This window comes from Myxine glutinosa, chromosome 14 (assembly GCF_964187855.1).
Source record: "Myxine glutinosa chromosome 14, kmMyxGlut1.1, whole genome shotgun sequence".
NCBI classification, from domain to species: Eukaryota; Metazoa; Chordata; class Myxini; order Myxiniformes; family Myxinidae; genus Myxine; species Myxine glutinosa.
The window spans coordinates 82,120,548-82,139,987 of NC_136274.1; the positions used below are offsets into that span (position 1 = coordinate 82,120,548).

At 44.8% G+C, this 19,440-nt stretch overlaps 1 protein-coding gene across 10 annotated transcripts in view; it reads right to left on the reverse strand.

The window, feature by feature from the left end:
* Nucleotides 1-19,440, reverse strand: part of LOC137439963 (dystrophin) — a 1,283,433-nt gene that overhangs the window by 1,088,596 nt on the left and 175,397 nt on the right. For all 10 annotated transcript variants that reach the window (XM_078768445.1, XM_078768443.1, XM_078768444.1 and 7 more), the window contains one exon: nucleotides 9,376-9,437. In XM_078768445.1, the coding sequence (XP_078624571.1) occupies nucleotides 9,376-9,437 (62 nt within the window). The remainder of the gene's footprint in view (nucleotides 1-9,375; nucleotides 9,438-19,440) is intronic.

The following is a 19,440-nucleotide window of genomic DNA, read 5'->3' on the forward strand; positions in this document are numbered from 1 at the left end:
GATTTATGCAACGCACCCTGAGTATCGCAGCTTCACTCCATTTAACTTTATTAAAATGACGATAAAGACGTTTCCTTATATATCCTAATTTAAAATGTTCAAGGGAATAAAAAGACCATTTGGTTCACACCACCCATGTTCACACCACTCGACTGTCCAATCAGCGGATGGCTCGCTTCGCCTTCGCCCAGCAGACGCCAATACGATGGCGTCGTAAGATGGCGTCATATCGGCAGTTAATCGGATGCTTTTGGGCCCCAACGTCGGCTAATTCAGATTTTTCGAGTATGGCTGTACGTGATAAACAAAGAGCGCGGTTCGTAGATCGTAAATCCATGAGTGCCGTGGGCATCGGGTCACTGGGTGCGGCGTAAAAGGGATAACAAAGTCGAGTCCTTACGCTATTATTATATAGATACCGCAGGGATGCCCATCATCATCATCATCATCAAAGAACAACTACAGTACTGCAGGCAACAATTGCAGGATCACACAAAACGGTGCTAATTCCCGGCATTGCGATGCGGCCCACTGACGAGTCCTTCCCATTTGTTTGGCAACGACATCAGTTCCCAGTACAGCCAGCATTTGGCATGTTAATACGGCTCAAGATCAAACTTTGCGAAGTGTTGGAGTTTACCTGCGTGATCCAGTTTTCACACATGGCCAACTATATGTTGTTGCTTCCTGCAGCAGATTCATTCAATAAAATTAAAAACGTTTTATATAAGAGAAGTGCTTGGAATTTTTTGTTGAAATTGTTAAGGTTCGGTTTTGCCATAAAATGTTGAACAATTATTCTTGCAGGCAACGCTGCAATGAGCAGTCTTGTATATACATATGGACATAAACAACATCTCTTGACATCTTACATTATTACTTCAATCTATTAAAAACACTTTGTAGAATGATTATTGCAAATAATATTTATCCATTTCTCCCAAGATAAAAAATAGGCATTTCCAAACTTTCCCAAAAGCTAATTGGGGTCACCCAAAATTCCACTCTGAGTTTTGAGGCCTTCCCCGAATGCCTCGATTACCGTTTTCCTTTTTTCTGCACATTTTCTTCTACTTTTTCTTCTTCTTCTTCTTCAACTTGATTTATTACTATTATTATGCCTTTAATAATCCTAAGCACACTCAGGACTGCAAGCTTATTTTTTGCACTCGTGCTACTGTATATTTGGATTAATTGTTTTTTATTCCAATTTCCATTCTGTATATGCTCTTTCAAAAGTGCTTTGCTTGTTTTTCCTTCCTGAAATAAATAAAATAAAACAAATAAATGTGGAAAATGCTGGGTCAGTATGGATTCAGGGAGAGGAGCAGTATTTACCAAAGCGGTAGTGGGCCTGTGCTTATCGGCATAACAACAGGAGTCACATCTCAGGCAAAGGTATAAATTCGAAGAAGTCGATAAATCCTTGCACAAATTGCTTTGCTGCATTGCATTACAAGCAGGTACAAAGTCGGGGGCATTGCAATGTCTGCTGTGTCTCAGCGCATCCTAGTCTCTGTCATTCCAAGCGGCTGGGCTTCACACAGGATTGGGTGTTCACCGTGTCAGCTCCACCTTTGCTTTTACGTAAAAAGCACAAAAAACTCAGCCGTTGGAGTCATGACCAAAGTGCCATGTTCAATTTCCCTGGAAGTTGTTCCAAATTTGATCTATATTCTTTTTCACTTGCCCAACAATGCGATGACTTCTTCTTCTTCTTCTTCTTCTTGGACTGTGGGGTAGCATCATTGGCTGAAGGCGTGGCAGTTCCGTCGATGCCCTCTACTGGTTAGGGCAAATTTGGCCATGGTGCCGCCGATAGCTCACCTACTCTTCATGAGGGGCGCCATGGGATCTTTAACGTGGATCAGCAAATGCTGGCAGACAGGAGGCCGGTTTAACATCCATCTGAGGGACGGCACACACATTGATCACCCTGCCTGTGAAACACCAGGATGGTAGTTTATAGCTTGGTTAGGATGCCAACCCAGGCTAGACAGCTTATAGGTGAGTATGCGTACCTCTAGGCCGTCCTTTCAGAACATGCGATGACTGGAAGTAGCTGTAAAAGATGAAAAACTTCTCAGGAGCTTGTTGCAAATATCTCACAAGACTTGACAGTCACCACATGGTGCTGAGTTTTGGATATGGATACCTCGTCATTTCAAGGCAGATCGCGCAGAAGGAGCGGAGAGATGGCGGAGCACAAAATGCAATCATTCACCATCAAAATGAGTGCAAACTCTGAAGCTAAAACGCTGATTATTGAGTAGCCAGAAGCGGGTTGCTATCTCCCAAAGGTAGGTTCTCATTATCCCTGGAAGCCCAAGGTTATAAAAGAACCGATCTCAGGTATTTTACGAGTGGGTTGAGTTCGCTTCTCCCTTGGCCAAGCGCATACATATTTCTCTCGTCTTCCCACTCCGGAGTTTAGAACTTCAGTTTTGCTTCCATAGAGTCCTGGGCCATTTTTCGCAAAGCACTCCTGCCACCCCAACGATCTCTCCTGTAGCTCTTCCTTGCTGCTCACAATTTGTGCGTCATCTTCAAAATATAGGTCTGCGGGACTCCCCTGCATGCTAAGCACTCCTGCCACCCTAACAATTTGTAGCTCTTCCTTGCTGCTTACAATTTGTGCATCATCTTCAAAATATAGGTCTGAGGGACTCCCCTGCATGCCGAGCACTCCTGCCACCCTAACAATCTGTAGCTCTTCCTTGCTGCTCACAATTTGTGCGTCATCTTCAAAATATAGGTCTGAGGGACTCCCCTGCATGCCAAGCACTCCTGCCACCCTAACAATCTGTAGCTCTTCCTTGCTGCTCACAATTTGTGCGTCATCTTCAAAATACAGGTCTGCGGGACTCCCCTGCATGCTAAGCACTCCTGCCACCCTAACAATCTGTAGTTCTTCCTTGCTGCTCGCAATTTGTGCATCATCTTCAAAATATAGGTCTAAGGGACTCCCCTGCATGCCAAGCACTCCTGCCACCCTAACGATCTGTAGCTCTTCCTTGCTGCTCACAATTTGTGCGTCATCTTCAAAATATAGGTCTGAGGGACTCCCCTGCATGCTAAGCACTCCTGCCACCCTGACAATCTGTAGCTCTTCCTTGCTGCTCACAATTTGTGTGTCATCTTCAAAATATAGGTCTGAGGGACTCCCCTGCATGCTAAGCACTCCTGCCACCCTAACAATCTGTAGTTCTTCCTTGCTGCTCACAATTTGTGCGTCATCTTCAAAATATAGGTCTGAGGGACTCCCCTGCATGCTAAGCACTCCTGCCACCCTAACAATCTGTAGCTCTTCCTTGCTGCTTACAATTTGTGCATCATCTTCAAAATATAGGTCTGAGGGACTCCCCTGCATGCCGAGCACTCCTGCCACCCTAACGATCTGTAGCTCTTCCTTGCTGCTCACAATTTGTGCATCATCTTCAAAATATAGGTCTGAGGGACTCCCCTGCATGCCAAGCACTCCTGCCACCCTAACAATCTGTAGCTCTTCCTTGCTGCTTACAATTTGTGCATCATCTTCAAAATATAGGTCTGAGGGACTCCCCTGCATGCCAAGCACTCCTGCCACCCTGACAATCTGTAGCTCTTCCTTGCTGCTCACAATTTGTGCGTCATCTTCAAAATATAGGTCTGAGGGACTCCCCTGCATGCTACCCTGCTTATTATATTCTTCTTCCATCGGCCTTCTCCCAAGCTGTGTCGTGTTGGAAATGGAAACCAGGTTAACTCAACATGCAGTAGCTGGTTTCAATATGCAATATATCCAATAGGTGGTCCGAGGATCACTCCGATCCGATTCCTTATTATATTCTCGCCTGCATAATAAAGTTGACAACCTCAGGCTGGAATTGTGGTGCTGCTGCCTGTCCACTATTTTAATATACAGGTTTTATTGTGCAGTACTTACAATGATTAATCAGTCATTGGACCTGTCCATGCTCCATCATTCTCCTTGCACCAATAAATTTGCCATCAAGTCCTCGTAGATAACTTGTGCAGCATTTGTGGAGTTACCTGTGTGAAAGAGGCCACGACCGCAGCACACAATTTTTCAACCGTCCAATACTGGTTTATCGACACTTTGTCCTTGATGAAACCCCTCAAACAGTAGGCCCACGTGAGGGAGTCAGTTTTTCCGCATACCACGGTGGGGGTTGTGGAGGGAAAGGGACGGAGGTGTCCGAAATGTATCAGGGGTTCAGCAACTTTCAGGCCACCCTGCAGAATCCAAATTAGATTCAGAAAACCATCTGGTTGGACTGTCAGGGAAAACCCACATAACTTGCTCATGGCGATCAGGAAGGGGGACATATTCCTGCCCTGTGGGTTTGGTTGAGGTTCGGTACAAGTTTATACTTTATGGTCGACTCATATTGGTCTCAGAGAGGCAATAAATTGTTCTTGATGAAAAGGCTGTACTGCCCAAATCGCTGAACCAAACACAAATAAATAATAAATAACAACCAGTACTGTACACATGTAATAGAAGCCATAAATATATAAAGCCACACGTGACATAAAGCTGACGATGTATGTGTACCGTGACCCAATGCTCATAGTGGAAACTGTACATGCATCATGTGCACAACAGAGATCAGTCGACATGAATACACTTTTACTTGCATTACAAGGACAATAGTAGACATGAATGGACAAATATATAATAAATAAGACAGTGGTTCTGATGAGAGCACTAACAGGCCACGTTTGCATCCACAAAAGGGAAGTCGATACCAGAAGGAACACCATTTCTACCACAAAGACTGTGTGGATCCAACGGGGAAGGTTACCTCTACCAAAACAAAGTAAACTCCTTCAAGATGCAAAAAAAATCTCATTAACAATGATTCTTTCATATGTTGCACCATAACAGTGACAAATCAATAGAGAACTAAAAGTAATCTCGAAATGCGAAGCCCACCTGGCGAAGGTTCTCTTCCGTCTCAGAAGCCCCAACGGTGGATCCGTGCCCGCTTCTGATTCTTGGTTCCGATTCTTGGTTCTGATTCTTTGGTGGAGCAAAGATTGAATGGCTCAAAATATTTGGAAGGAACCTAGTGGTCGAGCTTTTGGAGATCACTTCTGATGAATATCACAGAAGACGGAGGAGTCGTACATCGGCTTCGTCACATTTTTGTACGAAACAGCAGGATCGCAAAGATGACAGAACTCTTCCCCGTCGCACTTAGTTACATCTGTAGTTGGGCCCAGCGGGGTGCACAGGTGTGACAGTCGGGTTTGGTTAAGGATTCTGATTCCATGACAGAAACAGCATGCTGTTTCCAAAAGAACATTATCCAAAACCGTGCCAAATCGTAGATGGGTGCAAATGAGCCAGCGAGGCATCCAGCTTTGACAAGAATATGCCATCGATCATTAAAGGAGTATGAGAACTCGAGATATCACAAAAAGGCTTCATTTAACACACAAACAAGATGTGGGAGGTGGGAGAGGTATAAAACACACATCAGAGATGCACTACAAGCAAGCTCTCTATTCACCTTCACCTCTTTTCTCCCACCTCTGGAACAAACTCCCTCACTCTCTTCAATCCCACTCCTCCCTCCAGGTCTTTAAAACAGCTGTTCACCACCATCTCTTATCTTCCCCCATCCAAAACCTTGATCTTTTCTACCCCCGTTCATTCACCCCAGATCCACTTTTTGAAATTCCGACTTCTGTCCTGGAAGTCCTTGCAGTGTCCATGTGTTTTATACCTCTCCCACCCTTCCTCGTCCCCATTCCCATGCCTCCTCCCCCCAAGCCCTCTCTGTCCCACAGATCTCCCGATGTCCCTGTTCTCAAATGTTGTACTTGTGTGCTTCCCCCTCTCTCCCCATCTTGTCTCCCGCTCCCTTTATCATATGTTTTATGTGTCAGTTTGTCTTTTTGTGATTAATGTTAGCTCTTACACGAGCCTCGATCTTGTATACAAAAAAAAACATCTTACTGGTGCTGGGCGCACCAGCAATTGAGCGAACACACGAGCTCGCAACTTCCGACAGGAAGGAAAAATGAAAATAGAACTAAATCCAAAATAAATTTTTCTCTTGTTCATGGAGCAAACACAATGACACTGGCCTATTGCGATGCAAGAAAGATGCAGTACTGGGCTTTTTAATAGGCATTGTCATTAGAGATGCACTACAATCAAGAATTAAAAACAAGACCCATCATATAACGGGGCAGAGGGGCATGCTTGATACTTTAGTTGAAGAGGATAGTATGACCTGGGTGGGGATACCAGGTAGCAGTTGGCAAATGAAGTAAGGATTTTAAAAATTTCAATAAACAACACATTCCTGTGCCACCTTCAATTGAACGTCAGGCATGGACAGCAGGTTTGTGAAAGACTTGGACAAAAACGTACCCAATCTGAATGCAAATGTAGAATCCGTAAATGTTATGGATGGAAAGCCTTACGTCATTTCCTCATTTTGTTTTGAACCCAATATCTCTATATTTTCATTCTAAACAGCATCATTCATCATTCCAATCATAAATACCATAGTATTAAGATATCAGAATAGAATGTTAAATCACAATTGTATTGAGATATTATCAAACCAGCAAACAGTCGTCATCTGTTCACTTCCGGATGAGTGTCGCTCGCATTTCAAAATCATAATTGTATTGAGGAATTTCTGGGACCTCATACCAACCATACAACACCCGTTGGAACCGCAAAACGTTCCACAGAAGGTTATTGTACACCGCTCCTTTCCTATTCAATCTCCAGGTGCTCCATGACGTCATCGCCGGGCACCGAAGGGGGCCTAGCGATGACGCGCGCTAAAAGGGAGTACTCAGTTTTCACTCCGGTTTCTTTCTTGTTTTCTACTTTGTTTGTTTGTCCGAGAGATATCTCAGCCATCCTTTGAGCTCGGAAGCTGAAATTTGGGCACAATGGTGCGCACGTGCTTTGGCAAAAACAGTATTTTTATCTTGCCAAAACGAAGTTTTTGCAAGATGTATTAGTCAGCTTGTATGTTTGTTTGTTTTTTTGTTTGTGGTTAATCATTTTTTTTTCACGTTTAGATCACTCTGTAGACCACAGTTATTATTGGAAACTCCTGTAACTTCGCATATCAGAGTCCTATAGAGATACCCTTCAGCACACAAAATTTTGAAGGTCAAGGTCAAAGGTCAAGGTCACTTTGTGGTCAATCATGGAGGTCGACGAAACACTAATTTTTTGAGTAACTTTGATCGGATCATCTCCAAACTTCATGGGAATCTAGTATATGGTCCGGCGCTCAGCTGATTAGTTTTTGGTGGCGATCGGCCTTGACCTTCATGGTTAGCGCTGGAGGTCGAAAATTATTGACCCCAAGGTCAAATTTTGAAATCGTAGGTACCATATCGAGTAATACCTCATATGAATGCCCTTGATGAGTGCTTCCCAGATCTGTAAACAGTTTGACGCTATGACGTCATTTGATGACGTCATGACGAAAAAACGGAATTTTCACATTTTGGCAAGATACGGTTCACCCTGTGGGTGACATATGTTCATTTGTTTTTTTGTTTAATCAATTAATTGATTAATTAGTTATTATCGATTAATTAATGACTTATTTATTTCCTTTCTCATCTGGGCAATATCTCAGGCACCTTTTGAGTCAGGAAGCTGATATTTGGACATGCCAATGACCAAATGATTTGACTGTACATGGTATTTTTAATTCATTGATTAATAAATTAATCACTTAATTGCTTATTGATTAATCAAGTAATCAATTATTTATTTATATATTTTCGATTAGCTAATTATTTAATTAATTTGGTAAAAGTTACAGCTTCGGATGAAACATTGGTGGTTTGGGTATGCTATCACTATTAGTCAATTGATTAAGAAGTTCATTATTTTACGATTTCTTATTTATTTATTTTAATCACACATTTAATCAATTATTGTACAATACCATGTCTATGTGGTTCATGGTGGCATCGCCGGGCGCATAAGGCACCCTGGAAATGCTGCGTGCTGGAGGATGTTATTTATTTATTTTGCATGGGGGACGTGTGCTTTGAATATACCTGTACTTGTTATATTTATTTTTAGTAAGATATTGTTACGGATTCGTCACTTCCGTCTTTGTGGTTGTCATCCACTTGAAGCATTTTTAGTTTCATGTGCTATTATTGTTACAGTTTGAGTGTGAAATGGAGATAACTGTCTTCAAAGGTAAAAATAATGTCTCAGAAGGAAAACGAGATGGGTGAGGGCTAACCCAGAAGAAGAAGAAGCGGCGGTCTAGCGGATCGAGTGAGATCGGGAAAGGAAGGCCTATCTGCTTCGAGGTGTCGAGCGGACGCTGGTGGACATTGGTCACGAGCGAATATTGGTTTCCCCGGGAAAGGGATTCCTGTGACAGTGTCGTTATTGCTGTGGCAGATAAACCTGCGTGACGGGTTTTGCTTTTGGTTCCGAAAGTGAATCATCGCTGGAGAGCAGGTACGCCTCCATTACCGGCCCGTCCGCCATTTCACCTCGCACCAGCCATTTCACCTCGCACCAGCCATTTCACCTCGCACCAGCCATTCGCCTGGTTCTCGTGTGTGTCATGGATTTCGCTTGGGAACTTGTGGTTCTTCGCGGTTCTCCGCTTGGGAGCCGCTGATCGTTCATGTCAGCGTCATTGTCTGGTGAACCGAAGGTGTGAATTCCCAGTCGCCTTTTGGGTGAACTTTTACCGGACCGACGTCGGCCCAACACCTCACCAAGCGGCTCGTCTGCAGCGTCGACTGTTAGCTGTTCTGGGTTCAGGTCTCAGTACGACCTTTTCTTGTGATCGCGAGAGCCAAGGGGATCGACTTTGGCCTGGTATCGTGACACAGTGACTTTGGGGGATGTTACCGATTGCTCTCGTGGGAATACCATGAGTTATTGATTCAGGAAATTGGTGGTACCATCATAGAAATTATATGGTGTTTGCTGTGCAAGTGAGGATTTCTTGTACGTGCGTTACTTGTTATTATTGTGTGGTTTTAATACAATACTTGGTTTTGGTAACAATTGATTGGTGTGGTTTCACCATTGGTCATTGGCACACATAATAGCACATCTTTCTGCCGTGACTCCTTTCGGGGCTCGGAGGTACACCGTGGCCGGGGTTTGGGGAGGAGCACGTAACAATATGCAACTGTAATGGTTGTTAAATGCTGTCCCCTGTCATGTGACCAGATCCTCAGGTCTGATTGGTGAATGTTTGTGAGGGAATAACGTCATATATACATACACCAGACCGACAGACAAACGCTGTTCCAGATGGCATTGCCCTACGGGCTACGCCGTAAAAAAATGTAATCAAAATTTCTTGCAACATTATCAGGTTAGTCGTGGCTTCCACTCACCTTGTTGAATTGAGAGTTCACCCACTTGGTGAATGTTTTCTTTTGCACATCTTCTCTCTCATCTGAAAAGCAAAGGAAATGATTCTGTCAGGTATTGAACATTGACAACCATCTCCTTGCTTCATTCATGGAATGAAATTGCCCACAGTGCAGCAAAACCTGCTGGTCAGGTACAGCATGGAAAATAAAAATTAAAAACCGAACTCGACTCCAACAATCAGATATCAAGCTCAGAGCTGAACAACTTAGAGAAGTTAACAGTAACACAAAGTCGGAACACCACCTTTAAAATAGGAAACCGTAACAAATTAAGCTTTTCCGCCCTCGTGAGGCACCCACGCTCTCAGCAGCAGTTGTTAACAAAAGCAAAACATGTACGAGCATACAATGTCCATGTCATCCGTGACCCTTGTGTTGGCAATGCTTCCACACTGTGAAAACCTATTTGTTAAACTGCATATGATGCAAAATGCACTCTGAGTCTTTTGAGTTGTGACAATTCCATTCCATCTGCTAGGGGTGATGCTCCATGTCCTGATTAATATAAAATATCAATTCTGATTTGCCAGGCACAGATGGTCGCAGAGCGGAAAAACGACACACTGAGCAAGCTCCGTGATGAAAGGTCATCATGGCCCATTAATGTGGCACGACTGCCCTGCCGAAGAGCGTGGTGACTGTTGGGACTGGTGCCATCCTGTATGAGTGTGTGTGAGTGTGTGAGTGTGTGAGTGTGTGTGTGAGTGTGTGAGTGTGTGTGTGAGTGTGTGAGTGTGAGTGTGTTTTGATTATCTTATGGGTCCGTGAGGCACAGGACGTGCCGAAGGACGATTCATCACTTTTAAAGACACAACCTTGCTACAACAGGTGCGGCCACCAAGATGGAATGTCATCAACAACTTCTGCTGCTCTGCCCCTGCTTCACCCATATAACCTGGGAGTAACGCTTCCAGGGTTCACTTAGCTTCCCATATCTGTTTTTGTTTCAATATTTCAATCTTCCCATATCTGATTTTGGAAATCAGCCAACATCACCGCTTTGCACAAAAAATGTGCAAAAACAGATCCTTGCAACGACAGACCAATAAGCCTGCTCCCAAACATCAGCAAAGTCATGGAATCCATCATTGCTTCTGATATGAAATCTTTCCTCTTCTCCAATGGCTTGATCTCAGATCATCAATTTGGATTCAGACCAGGTCATTCTACTCTGGAGATGTTGCTTCTGCTGTCTCAACCATGGATGGAGGTCCTCAATGTGAAACAGGAAATTAGAGCTGTCTCCCTTGACATATCACGTGCCTTCGATACAGTCTGGCACCCCGCTCTGCTCACCACACTCTCCTCCTATGGTATCCATGGAAACCTCCATGTGTGGCTTGCAGACTTCCTCACTGGTCGCTGTCAACGTGTGGCCCTGAATGGGTTTCTCTCATCTCCCCCTTCCTGTTCAGACTGGAGTTCCTCAAGACAGTGTTCTGGGACCTGTGCTTTTTCTAGTCTTCATCAATGATCTCTCTTTGATCTCTCCACTTGCTTGCTTGCTTTGGGGGCTTGCTTTGATCTCTCCACGGCATCAAAGTTTGAGTGTTTTCCCGTTCGTTTCTTTGTCAAATTTCCGCTGCGTATTTTGTTGTGTATGTGTTATTGTGTGTTTCTATTTGGTTTTGGTTTTGTAGTTGTTGCAAATTTGTGTGTAATTAGTCGTTTCTTTGTCCGCGCCTCGTGCGGCCTGGTGTCTCGTGCGGCCTCCTCGTCTCGACTTGTGCCCCGCCCCCTATATTCTCGTTTGTTCTTTCACCTCTGCTCCTGCTTTCTCAAATCCACGTTCTCACTTAGAGACTTTTCCCAGATTGTTTTCATGGTTTTGTTTAAATATTTATTTAAATATGTTTAAACCGCAGCGGTGATCCCCCCCCCCCCCCCCTCCCAGGATTTCCATGTTTTAAACGTTTCCCAGTGTGTACCCTGGATAAGAATAGGTACGCCGTATCATTGCGTGTCGTAGGAGGCGACTAAGAGGGTTGGCGTCAGGAAGGGCATCCGGCCATAAAAAAAAACATTGCCTCAAAAAGAGAACCATGACAATTACAACTACATGTGGGCAGGGTACAGCCCGAAGTGGAGATCGGTTTCTGAGGTTTGGGACATGGAATGTAGGGACAATGACAGGGAGATCAGGAGAAGTGGTGGAAGTATTGGTCAGAAGAAGAGTGGACATATGTTGTGTGCAAGAGACGAGATGGAAGGGAAGTGGTGTGAGAATGGTGAAGGGTAGGCAGGGACAGAAATACAAGTTTGTGTGGCAAGGGTGCCTGGAGGGCGTGAATGGCACTGGTGTCCTGTTTTCTGAGGAGTTTGTAGACAGTGTGGTGAGTGTGACTAGAGTGAGTGATAGGTTGATGATGGTGAAAATGATGATTGGAAAGCTCTTGGTGAACGTCATCTCGGGATATGCTCCGCAGGTTGGTCGGAGCGATGAAGAGAAGGACAAGTTCTGGTGTGCGATAGAGAAGCTGATGGAAAACGTGAAAGATGAGGAAGTTGTTGTAGGAGGAGACCTAAATGGACATGTGGGAAGGAGTATGGATGGTTTTGAGGGAGTTCATGGGGGTTACGGATATGGTGTGAGAAATGGAGAAGGTGAAAGGATTTTGGAGTTTGCTGATGGAGCTGATTTGTTGATTTGTAATACTCAGTTCCAGAAAGAAGATAATAAGCTTGTTACATACACGTCAGGTGGGTCGACGACAACCGTTGACTACCTGATGGTGCGTAGGCGAGATAGGGGGCACCTCCGAGTCACAAAGGTGATCCCGGGGGAGGAGGCTGTTTCACAGCACCACTTGGTTGTCTGCGACGTAAGGGTGAAAGCTGCGAGGAGAGCTCGGCGGGTGAAGTACCAACCGAGAATGAAGGTGTGGAGGTTGAAAGAGGTGACAGTAAGGGAGGCATTAAAAGAGAGGCTGAGTAGGGTCGAGGATGATGTGGTTGAGCTTGAAAGTGGTTGGATGTCAATGAAAGCTATTCTGTTGGGAGCCGTTGGTGAGGTATGTGGATGGACAAAAGGACCACCGAGGCACTCGGAAACATGGTGGTGGGATGATGAAGTTGGAAAGAGGATTGACGAGAAGAGGAAGAAGTTCAAGGAGTGGCAGAAGGCGAAGGGTACGGGAGCAGAAACAGCAGAGCATGAAAGTTATAAGGCAGCCAGGAAGGCTGCAAAGAAAGAGGTAGCAAAGGCGCAGGAGGCATGAAGGAAAATGTTCGGAGAACGCTTGGATTCGGAAGAGGGTCAGAAAGCAGTATTCAGGATTGCAAAGCAGATAGCGAAAGAGAGGTGTGATGTGATGGGGGTGAGCTGCTTGAAGGATGAAGTGGGACAAATCGTTGTCGACCCAGATGGAATTAAAGGAAGATGGAAAAGATATATGGAAATGCTGTTGAATACAGAGAATGAATGGGATGGCAACATAGAGAGTAACCCAGTTTTAGGACCGGCAGAGAAGATAACTGAGAGGGAAGTTGAGGAAGCGATAAAAGCAATTAAAATATATAAAAAACCACCTTTAGAGGCCATTTTTCCCCGCAAGCAGGGGTTGGCCTTTTTCAGGAACTGTGGTTGTTGTTGTTTTTCGGTCCCCTTTTTGAAGCAATGTTTTACGGCCGGATGCCCTTCCTGACGCCAACCCTTTTTGCCGCCTTTAACGACAAGCAGGGAACTACCAGTGAACTGGTACTCAATTAGCTGACCTCGGAAGGATAACAGGCTGAGTCAACCCCCCTGGCGTTAATTCAGCGATTGACCGGGATTACGAACCCAGGATCCTAGGATCCTAAGCCGGCACCCTAGCCGCTAGCCCAACACCAGGGTTAAAAGCAATTTGTACAGGCAGTTAATAACATCAAAATGTGTCACAATAATTCATATCACCAAACATACACAGGCCGTCAGCAAAATCATATACACACATGCAGTCAGTATACCAGGGATAAAAGTATACCAGGCACCAGGCCGACCTGGTATACAAGTAAACCAGGCACCAGGGATAAAAGCAATGAAGGGTAGAAAAGCGGGAGGGCCGACGGGAGTTGTGGGAGATATGTTGAAGGCAGCAGGAAGTTGGGGTGTGAAGAGAATGACAGAGATCTGTAATCTGGTGGTGAAAGAAGGCCGCATTCCAGTGGATTGGGAACTGAGTACCCTCGTCCCTCTATACAAGGGGAAAGGTGACCCTCTGGAGTGTGGCTCGTACCGAGCGATAAAGTTATTGGGGCATGGAATGAAGGTATTGGAAAGGGTGTTGGAGAGGAGCATAAGGAAGAAAGTGAAGATCGACGAAATGCAGTTTGGATTTATGCCAGGAAGAGGAACGACAGACGCGCTTTTCATTGTGAGGCAGTTGCAGGAGAAGTACATGGAGAAGAGGAAGAAGTTGTTTCTTGGGTTTGTTGATCTGGAGAAAGCATTCGATCGGGTTCCATGCAAAGTATTGACATGGGCATTGAGGAAGTTAGGAGTGGAGGAATGGTTGATCAGAGTAGTGATGGCAATGTACAAAAGAGCGCGCACAGCTGTAAGGACGAAGGACGGGAACAGTGGTGAGTTTGAGGTGAAGGTGGGAGTGCATCAGGGGTCGGTACTAAGTCCACTACTATTTGTAGATGTGATGGAGGTGCTGGCTCAGAACGTAAAGGAGGGTTTACCGTGGGAGATGTTGTATGTAGATGATCTGGTGTTGATTGCGGAAAGTATGGATGCACTGAAGGAAAAGATGAACACGTGGAAGGAATGTATGGAGACAAAAGGTCTGAAGGTGAATATCGGAAAGACGAAGGTGATGGCAAGTGGTAAAGCATGTGGTGAGGTGGAAAGAACTGGGAAGTGGCCCTGTGCTGTGTGTAGGAAGGGTGTCGGAGTGAACTCCATTCAGTGTACAATGTGCGCTGAGTGGGTTCATCAAAAATGTAGTGGTCTGAGAGGGTCATTAACCAGTGTGGCAGCTACATTCAAATGTAAGGTGTGCACAGATGGAGCTGCAGATGGAGGAAATGTTGAGTTGGATCTTGGAGACGGCGTGAAGCTGGAAGGTGTGAAAACATTTTGCTACCTCGGAGACATGCTGAATGGAGAAGGTGGATCAGACTCGGCAACGGTTGCTCGAGTGAGATGTGCATGGAAGAAGTTCCGGGAATTGAGTGGCGTGCTGATGATGAGGGGAGTGTCGTTGAAGCTGAAGGGAAAGGTGTATGCTGCATGTGTGAGAAGTGTTATGATTTATGGGAGCGAGACATGGGTAATGAACGTAGAGCAGCAACGAAGGTTGGAAAGGGTGGAAATGCGAATGGTTCGACGGATGTGCGGAGTATCGTTGAGAGAGAGGAAGACAAATGATGAATTGCGAAAGATGATAGGAATAGAGCCTGTGATTGATGCTGTGAAGAGGAACAGGTTGAGATGGTTTGGTCATGTGTTGAGGAAGGATGAAAGTGACTGGTTGAGAAGAGTGATGGGAATGAATGTAGAAGGAAGTAGAAGACGGGGAAGACTGAGAAAGACTTGGCTAAAGATGGTGGAAGAAGAAATGCGGGCAAGGGGGTTAACAAGGAGAGATGCAGAAAATAGGGCAAAATGGAGAAGATTGTCATGGGGACCGCAAGGCTAACCCCCGCTCTAGCATGGAAAATGGCCTTTAAAATGCATGTTGTTGTTGTTGTATCAATGATCTCTCTGATTCTCTGGAAAATCCTCTCTATTTCTTTGCTGATGACCCCACTCTCTGCTGCTCAATACCTCATTCCTCAGATTGGAAGTCTGCAGCCTCCTCACTCTCTGCAGACCTGGACAAAATCACAGACTGGTGAAGCAAGTGGAACATGTCTTTCAATCCTGACAAATCTCACAATCTCACTTTGTCTCTCCAAAAAGACCATCTGGACAACTCTCTCATCTACCTTCTCAACAATCCTCTTCAAGAAGTCCTGTCATTCAAGCTTTTGGGTCTCACTATCTGCCATAATCTTCCCTGAGAAAACCACATTTCAAAGCTGGCCTCCAAAGCCAGTCGCCGACTGGGCATCCTCTGTCCTGCAAACTCCTTCCTTCGCACACCTGAGCTCCTCACCACATACAAGGCTTTCATCCGCAGCTCAATGGAATACTGTTCCCCCCTCTGGGCCGGTGCTCCTGCCTCACACCTAGCTCGGCTTCACGCTGTTGAAACCAAAGGTTTCAGAATCATTGGAATCTCCCGCGATGAAGCTGATTGTGAGGACCTTTCACTCACTCACCGCTGGCAGGTTGGTGGTCTTTCTGTCTTCTACCGACTCCTCTCCGGCCTTGCCCCCCCCCCCCCCCAGCTCTCTCTGTGCTCTGTCCCCCAAATATTCCTGAAGGTCGCACAAGATCTGCCAGCAACCCTCTTATGGTTAACCTGCCAAAATCAAGACTCTCTGCTCACCTTCACTCTTTCATTCCTCTTTTCTCCTGCCTCTGGAACAAACTCCCTCACTCTCTTCAATCCCTCTCCTCCCTCCAGCTGTTTAAAACAGCTGTTCACCACCATGTCTTATCTTTCCCCATCCAAAACCTTGATTTTTTGTACCCCAGTTAATTTACCCCAAATCCAATTTTTTGAAATTCCGACTTCTTTCCTGGAAGTCCTAGCAGTGTCCATGTGTTTTATACCTCTCCCACCTTCCCCATGCCCGCCTCCCTCCACCCCCACCCAAGCCCTCACCCTCCGACAGATCTCCTGTTGTCCCTGTTCTCTACTGTTGTACTTGTGTGCTTCCCTGTCTCTCCCCATGTTGTCTCCCGCTCCCTTTATCTTATGTTTTATGTGTCTGTTTATGTATTTTTGTCATTAATGCTAACTCTTTCGAGCCTCGATCTTGTATACAAAAAGAAAAGGAAAAAACAAAAGGAATCCTAAATCATTCCTTCTCATTGGGCTCATGTCAATGCCAGTAATTTAAAGATGGAGTGGCATCTTTCTGAAGTTTTACTCTTTTATTGAAGTAGCTTTCCAGCTGCGTTCTGAATAAACCAGATTCAGTGAGATTGGAAACAATCCCAAAAAACCACATAGAGTGATGAAAATGTTTCAGGAAAAATTTGGTGAGGGTGTTGGCATGCACACCCTACTCTTTCAAAAGATGCCCGGCAGGGATCTCCGGCTTCTACGTGTGCTGGATATCAGATCACACAAGCACGTTTTCAGCTCCCCGAAGAAAATTTGATTCTACCATTTCAGGAATATCGAAAGGGCAATTCCACGAATATGAATGCTGGTCAAGTTGAACTTGGAAAGTGACAACTTAGCAGATATCATGCGACGAACACGCAAACCTCTGTCGACACTCCGACACCAATAGTATTGTTGAAACAGTCTAATGGGAAGGAATGGGCTGGGTGGTTCGCCATTCCCAGGAATGTGGATTTTGGCCAAAATGCGAGCATGCAAAGGCCTACTCATGCAAATGACACCATGGGATATTTCACTTCAATGATGCAACCGATTTGATTGACAGGTTTTGCACAAACAACAATCACCAACATGATATCTCGACAAAGTGCTCCACGTTCATAGTTATGTGGGGTGTTGAAAATGTTCTACAAACGAGATACTCACAATAGTCCAAAACAGGCCCAAGAAACAAAATCTAAGTCTGAGGGCGAGTGAACAAATGATGCCACTTTGCTCTCGATAACCGGTTATTGAGACCATCGTGAAACATACTGTGGGTAAATGTTTCAACATAATCTGCAAGAAGCACAATGCATCTGTCCCATCTCAATATAAGCTTCCGGATGGCTACAGTTGAGAACGCCTTCGGGTTTACGCATTGTCATCCATAGTCCAGCCTGGGTTGGAATCCCGACCAAGCAATCCAACCAAGCAATAAACTGTCGTCCAGGTGTTTCACAGGTCGGGTGATTCATCAATATGTGCGAAATCCCTCGGAATAACGTTAAAATGAGCTTCCCAACTGCCGGCATTAGTTGGTACACGTTGAAGACCCCACACTGTCCTTCGTGAAGAGTCGGTGAGCACCATGGCCAAATTCCAAATTTCTGCCATAACTTCTCCCGACAAGTCCATGATAAGGGTGAATCCATGATCAGCGACCCCACTGTCCTTTACTTGGGACCTTTAAATCCTCGGTCTTTAAAACAGACTGGAGTACGCCCTGCTGAGGCCATCCAGGGTGGAGGTGATGCGGTGCGCGTGCGCACAAAGCGTTCGATGCTGTGCTGCATTTATCGGGTCAGAAGGGCTTTCTTTTTGGATTAATATATATATAAATATACATATAAATCAACAGAATCGGTGACGCAATGGTTAAATAGAACATACACTATGAATCTGGGAGGTCGGCGGTTGAAACCGAGACCGAGTCATTCCGAAGACTAAAAATGGTACGTGCTGCTGCTTCCTTGCTTGATACTCGGCATTTATAAGGAAAGAGCATGGACAAACAATGCTGGAAAGGCAAAGGCAAACCACACAGAATAACCTCAGCCAAGAAACTGCTCAGGCACCACCAATGCCCTGTAAAGAGTATGGTGCATCAACATTATAGACATATAAGCTGGCAGGATGGCCTAGAGGTATGTACACTCGCCTCTAAGTTGTCTATCCTGGTTTTGAAACTCGGCTCAGTGTCGTAGACAGGGTGATTCATAAGTTGGGCACCCCATCTGATGGCATTAGTTGCTGAACATTAAACATTCCAGTGTCATTTGCGAATAAGTAGGCGAGCTATCAAATTCCAAATTCCTACCCTAACTACTTTTGGGAAGGCAATGGCAAACCACCCAATATAATCCTGGCTAAAAGGAAAACTGCATCAGCAGCAACGACAGTTGGTAAGGGATATGGTACATCAAAATATATATATATATATATATACAGTATATACACATACATACATACAAACATATAATGACAGCACCATTTAAAGGACTGTACACGTAATTGACGGAGCCAACTGGACGAAATGAGACAATGTGCTCCAGAGTGCAGCATTCCAGTCTGACACATCACCATAATGGAAGTTTTATTGGCAGATTTTATTCCAACCTAGTATGGAACCCAAAAGCAGACAGCGCAAACACAAACATGCAACACCAAAATAATGGCGTTCATCCCAAAAGACATTTCAATGTTTGCCCTTGTTAAAAAGGATATACACCAATGGGGAAAGAATGTGTTATACCCCAAAACAAATGCTAGGAAATAAATATTGCCTTTTTCCTTTTGGCACGATCGCAGAATCACTCCGTGCGGAACAGCTTTCCTGCTGTGTACACCACGTATTTTGCCCTTATTAAGGTGCTCTGAAGAAATAGACCCTTTTCCCCAAACCACTCCCTTCTAACTATCTGTCAAATCACTCACAGACAAACATGGTGGTGCCACTGTTCAGAACATGCTCAATGTGCTGCCCTCTGCTTGAATTGCATTATTCAGAGGAGGGCCCATGCATTACGACATGTCACCGATGACCCTTCAACGATTGCCTCAATGGATGCGGAGCTCGGAACAAATTTTTCGGGCCACTAATACGTATATAAGGCCAAGGGGTGTCCGTGTTACTCTGGTGGGGATTCCCCCATCACCAATGCAGATTTGCCTTGACTGTGATTTTCATTTGGGAATTTTTTTTTTAGGTATTCCCACGAACAAGGCAACAAACGGTCATAATTCAGCACGACATCCAGCATATTACAATATTCTTGTACAGCATATTAAAATACCAGCCGCAAAAGATTAGCAATCATAAACTCAATTCACGTGCAATGATCGGGGCAAGTTAACTTATCGAGGGATGGAATCTTCTGTCTGTGGCACGAGACATACAATCAACATGAATGAAGTGAAGAAATTTTGGAAGTGAAATGGAATTTAATCCCCTTTGGGGAAAATCCTGAATTTTAAAACCACAAAAACCTAATGAAACATTTAACAATGCTTGTCCAAATGATGATTCTTTCTCACAAAGTGACAAAATGTAATAGGTTGAAGCCAATAATGACGTTTTTGTCATTCTGTGATGCTG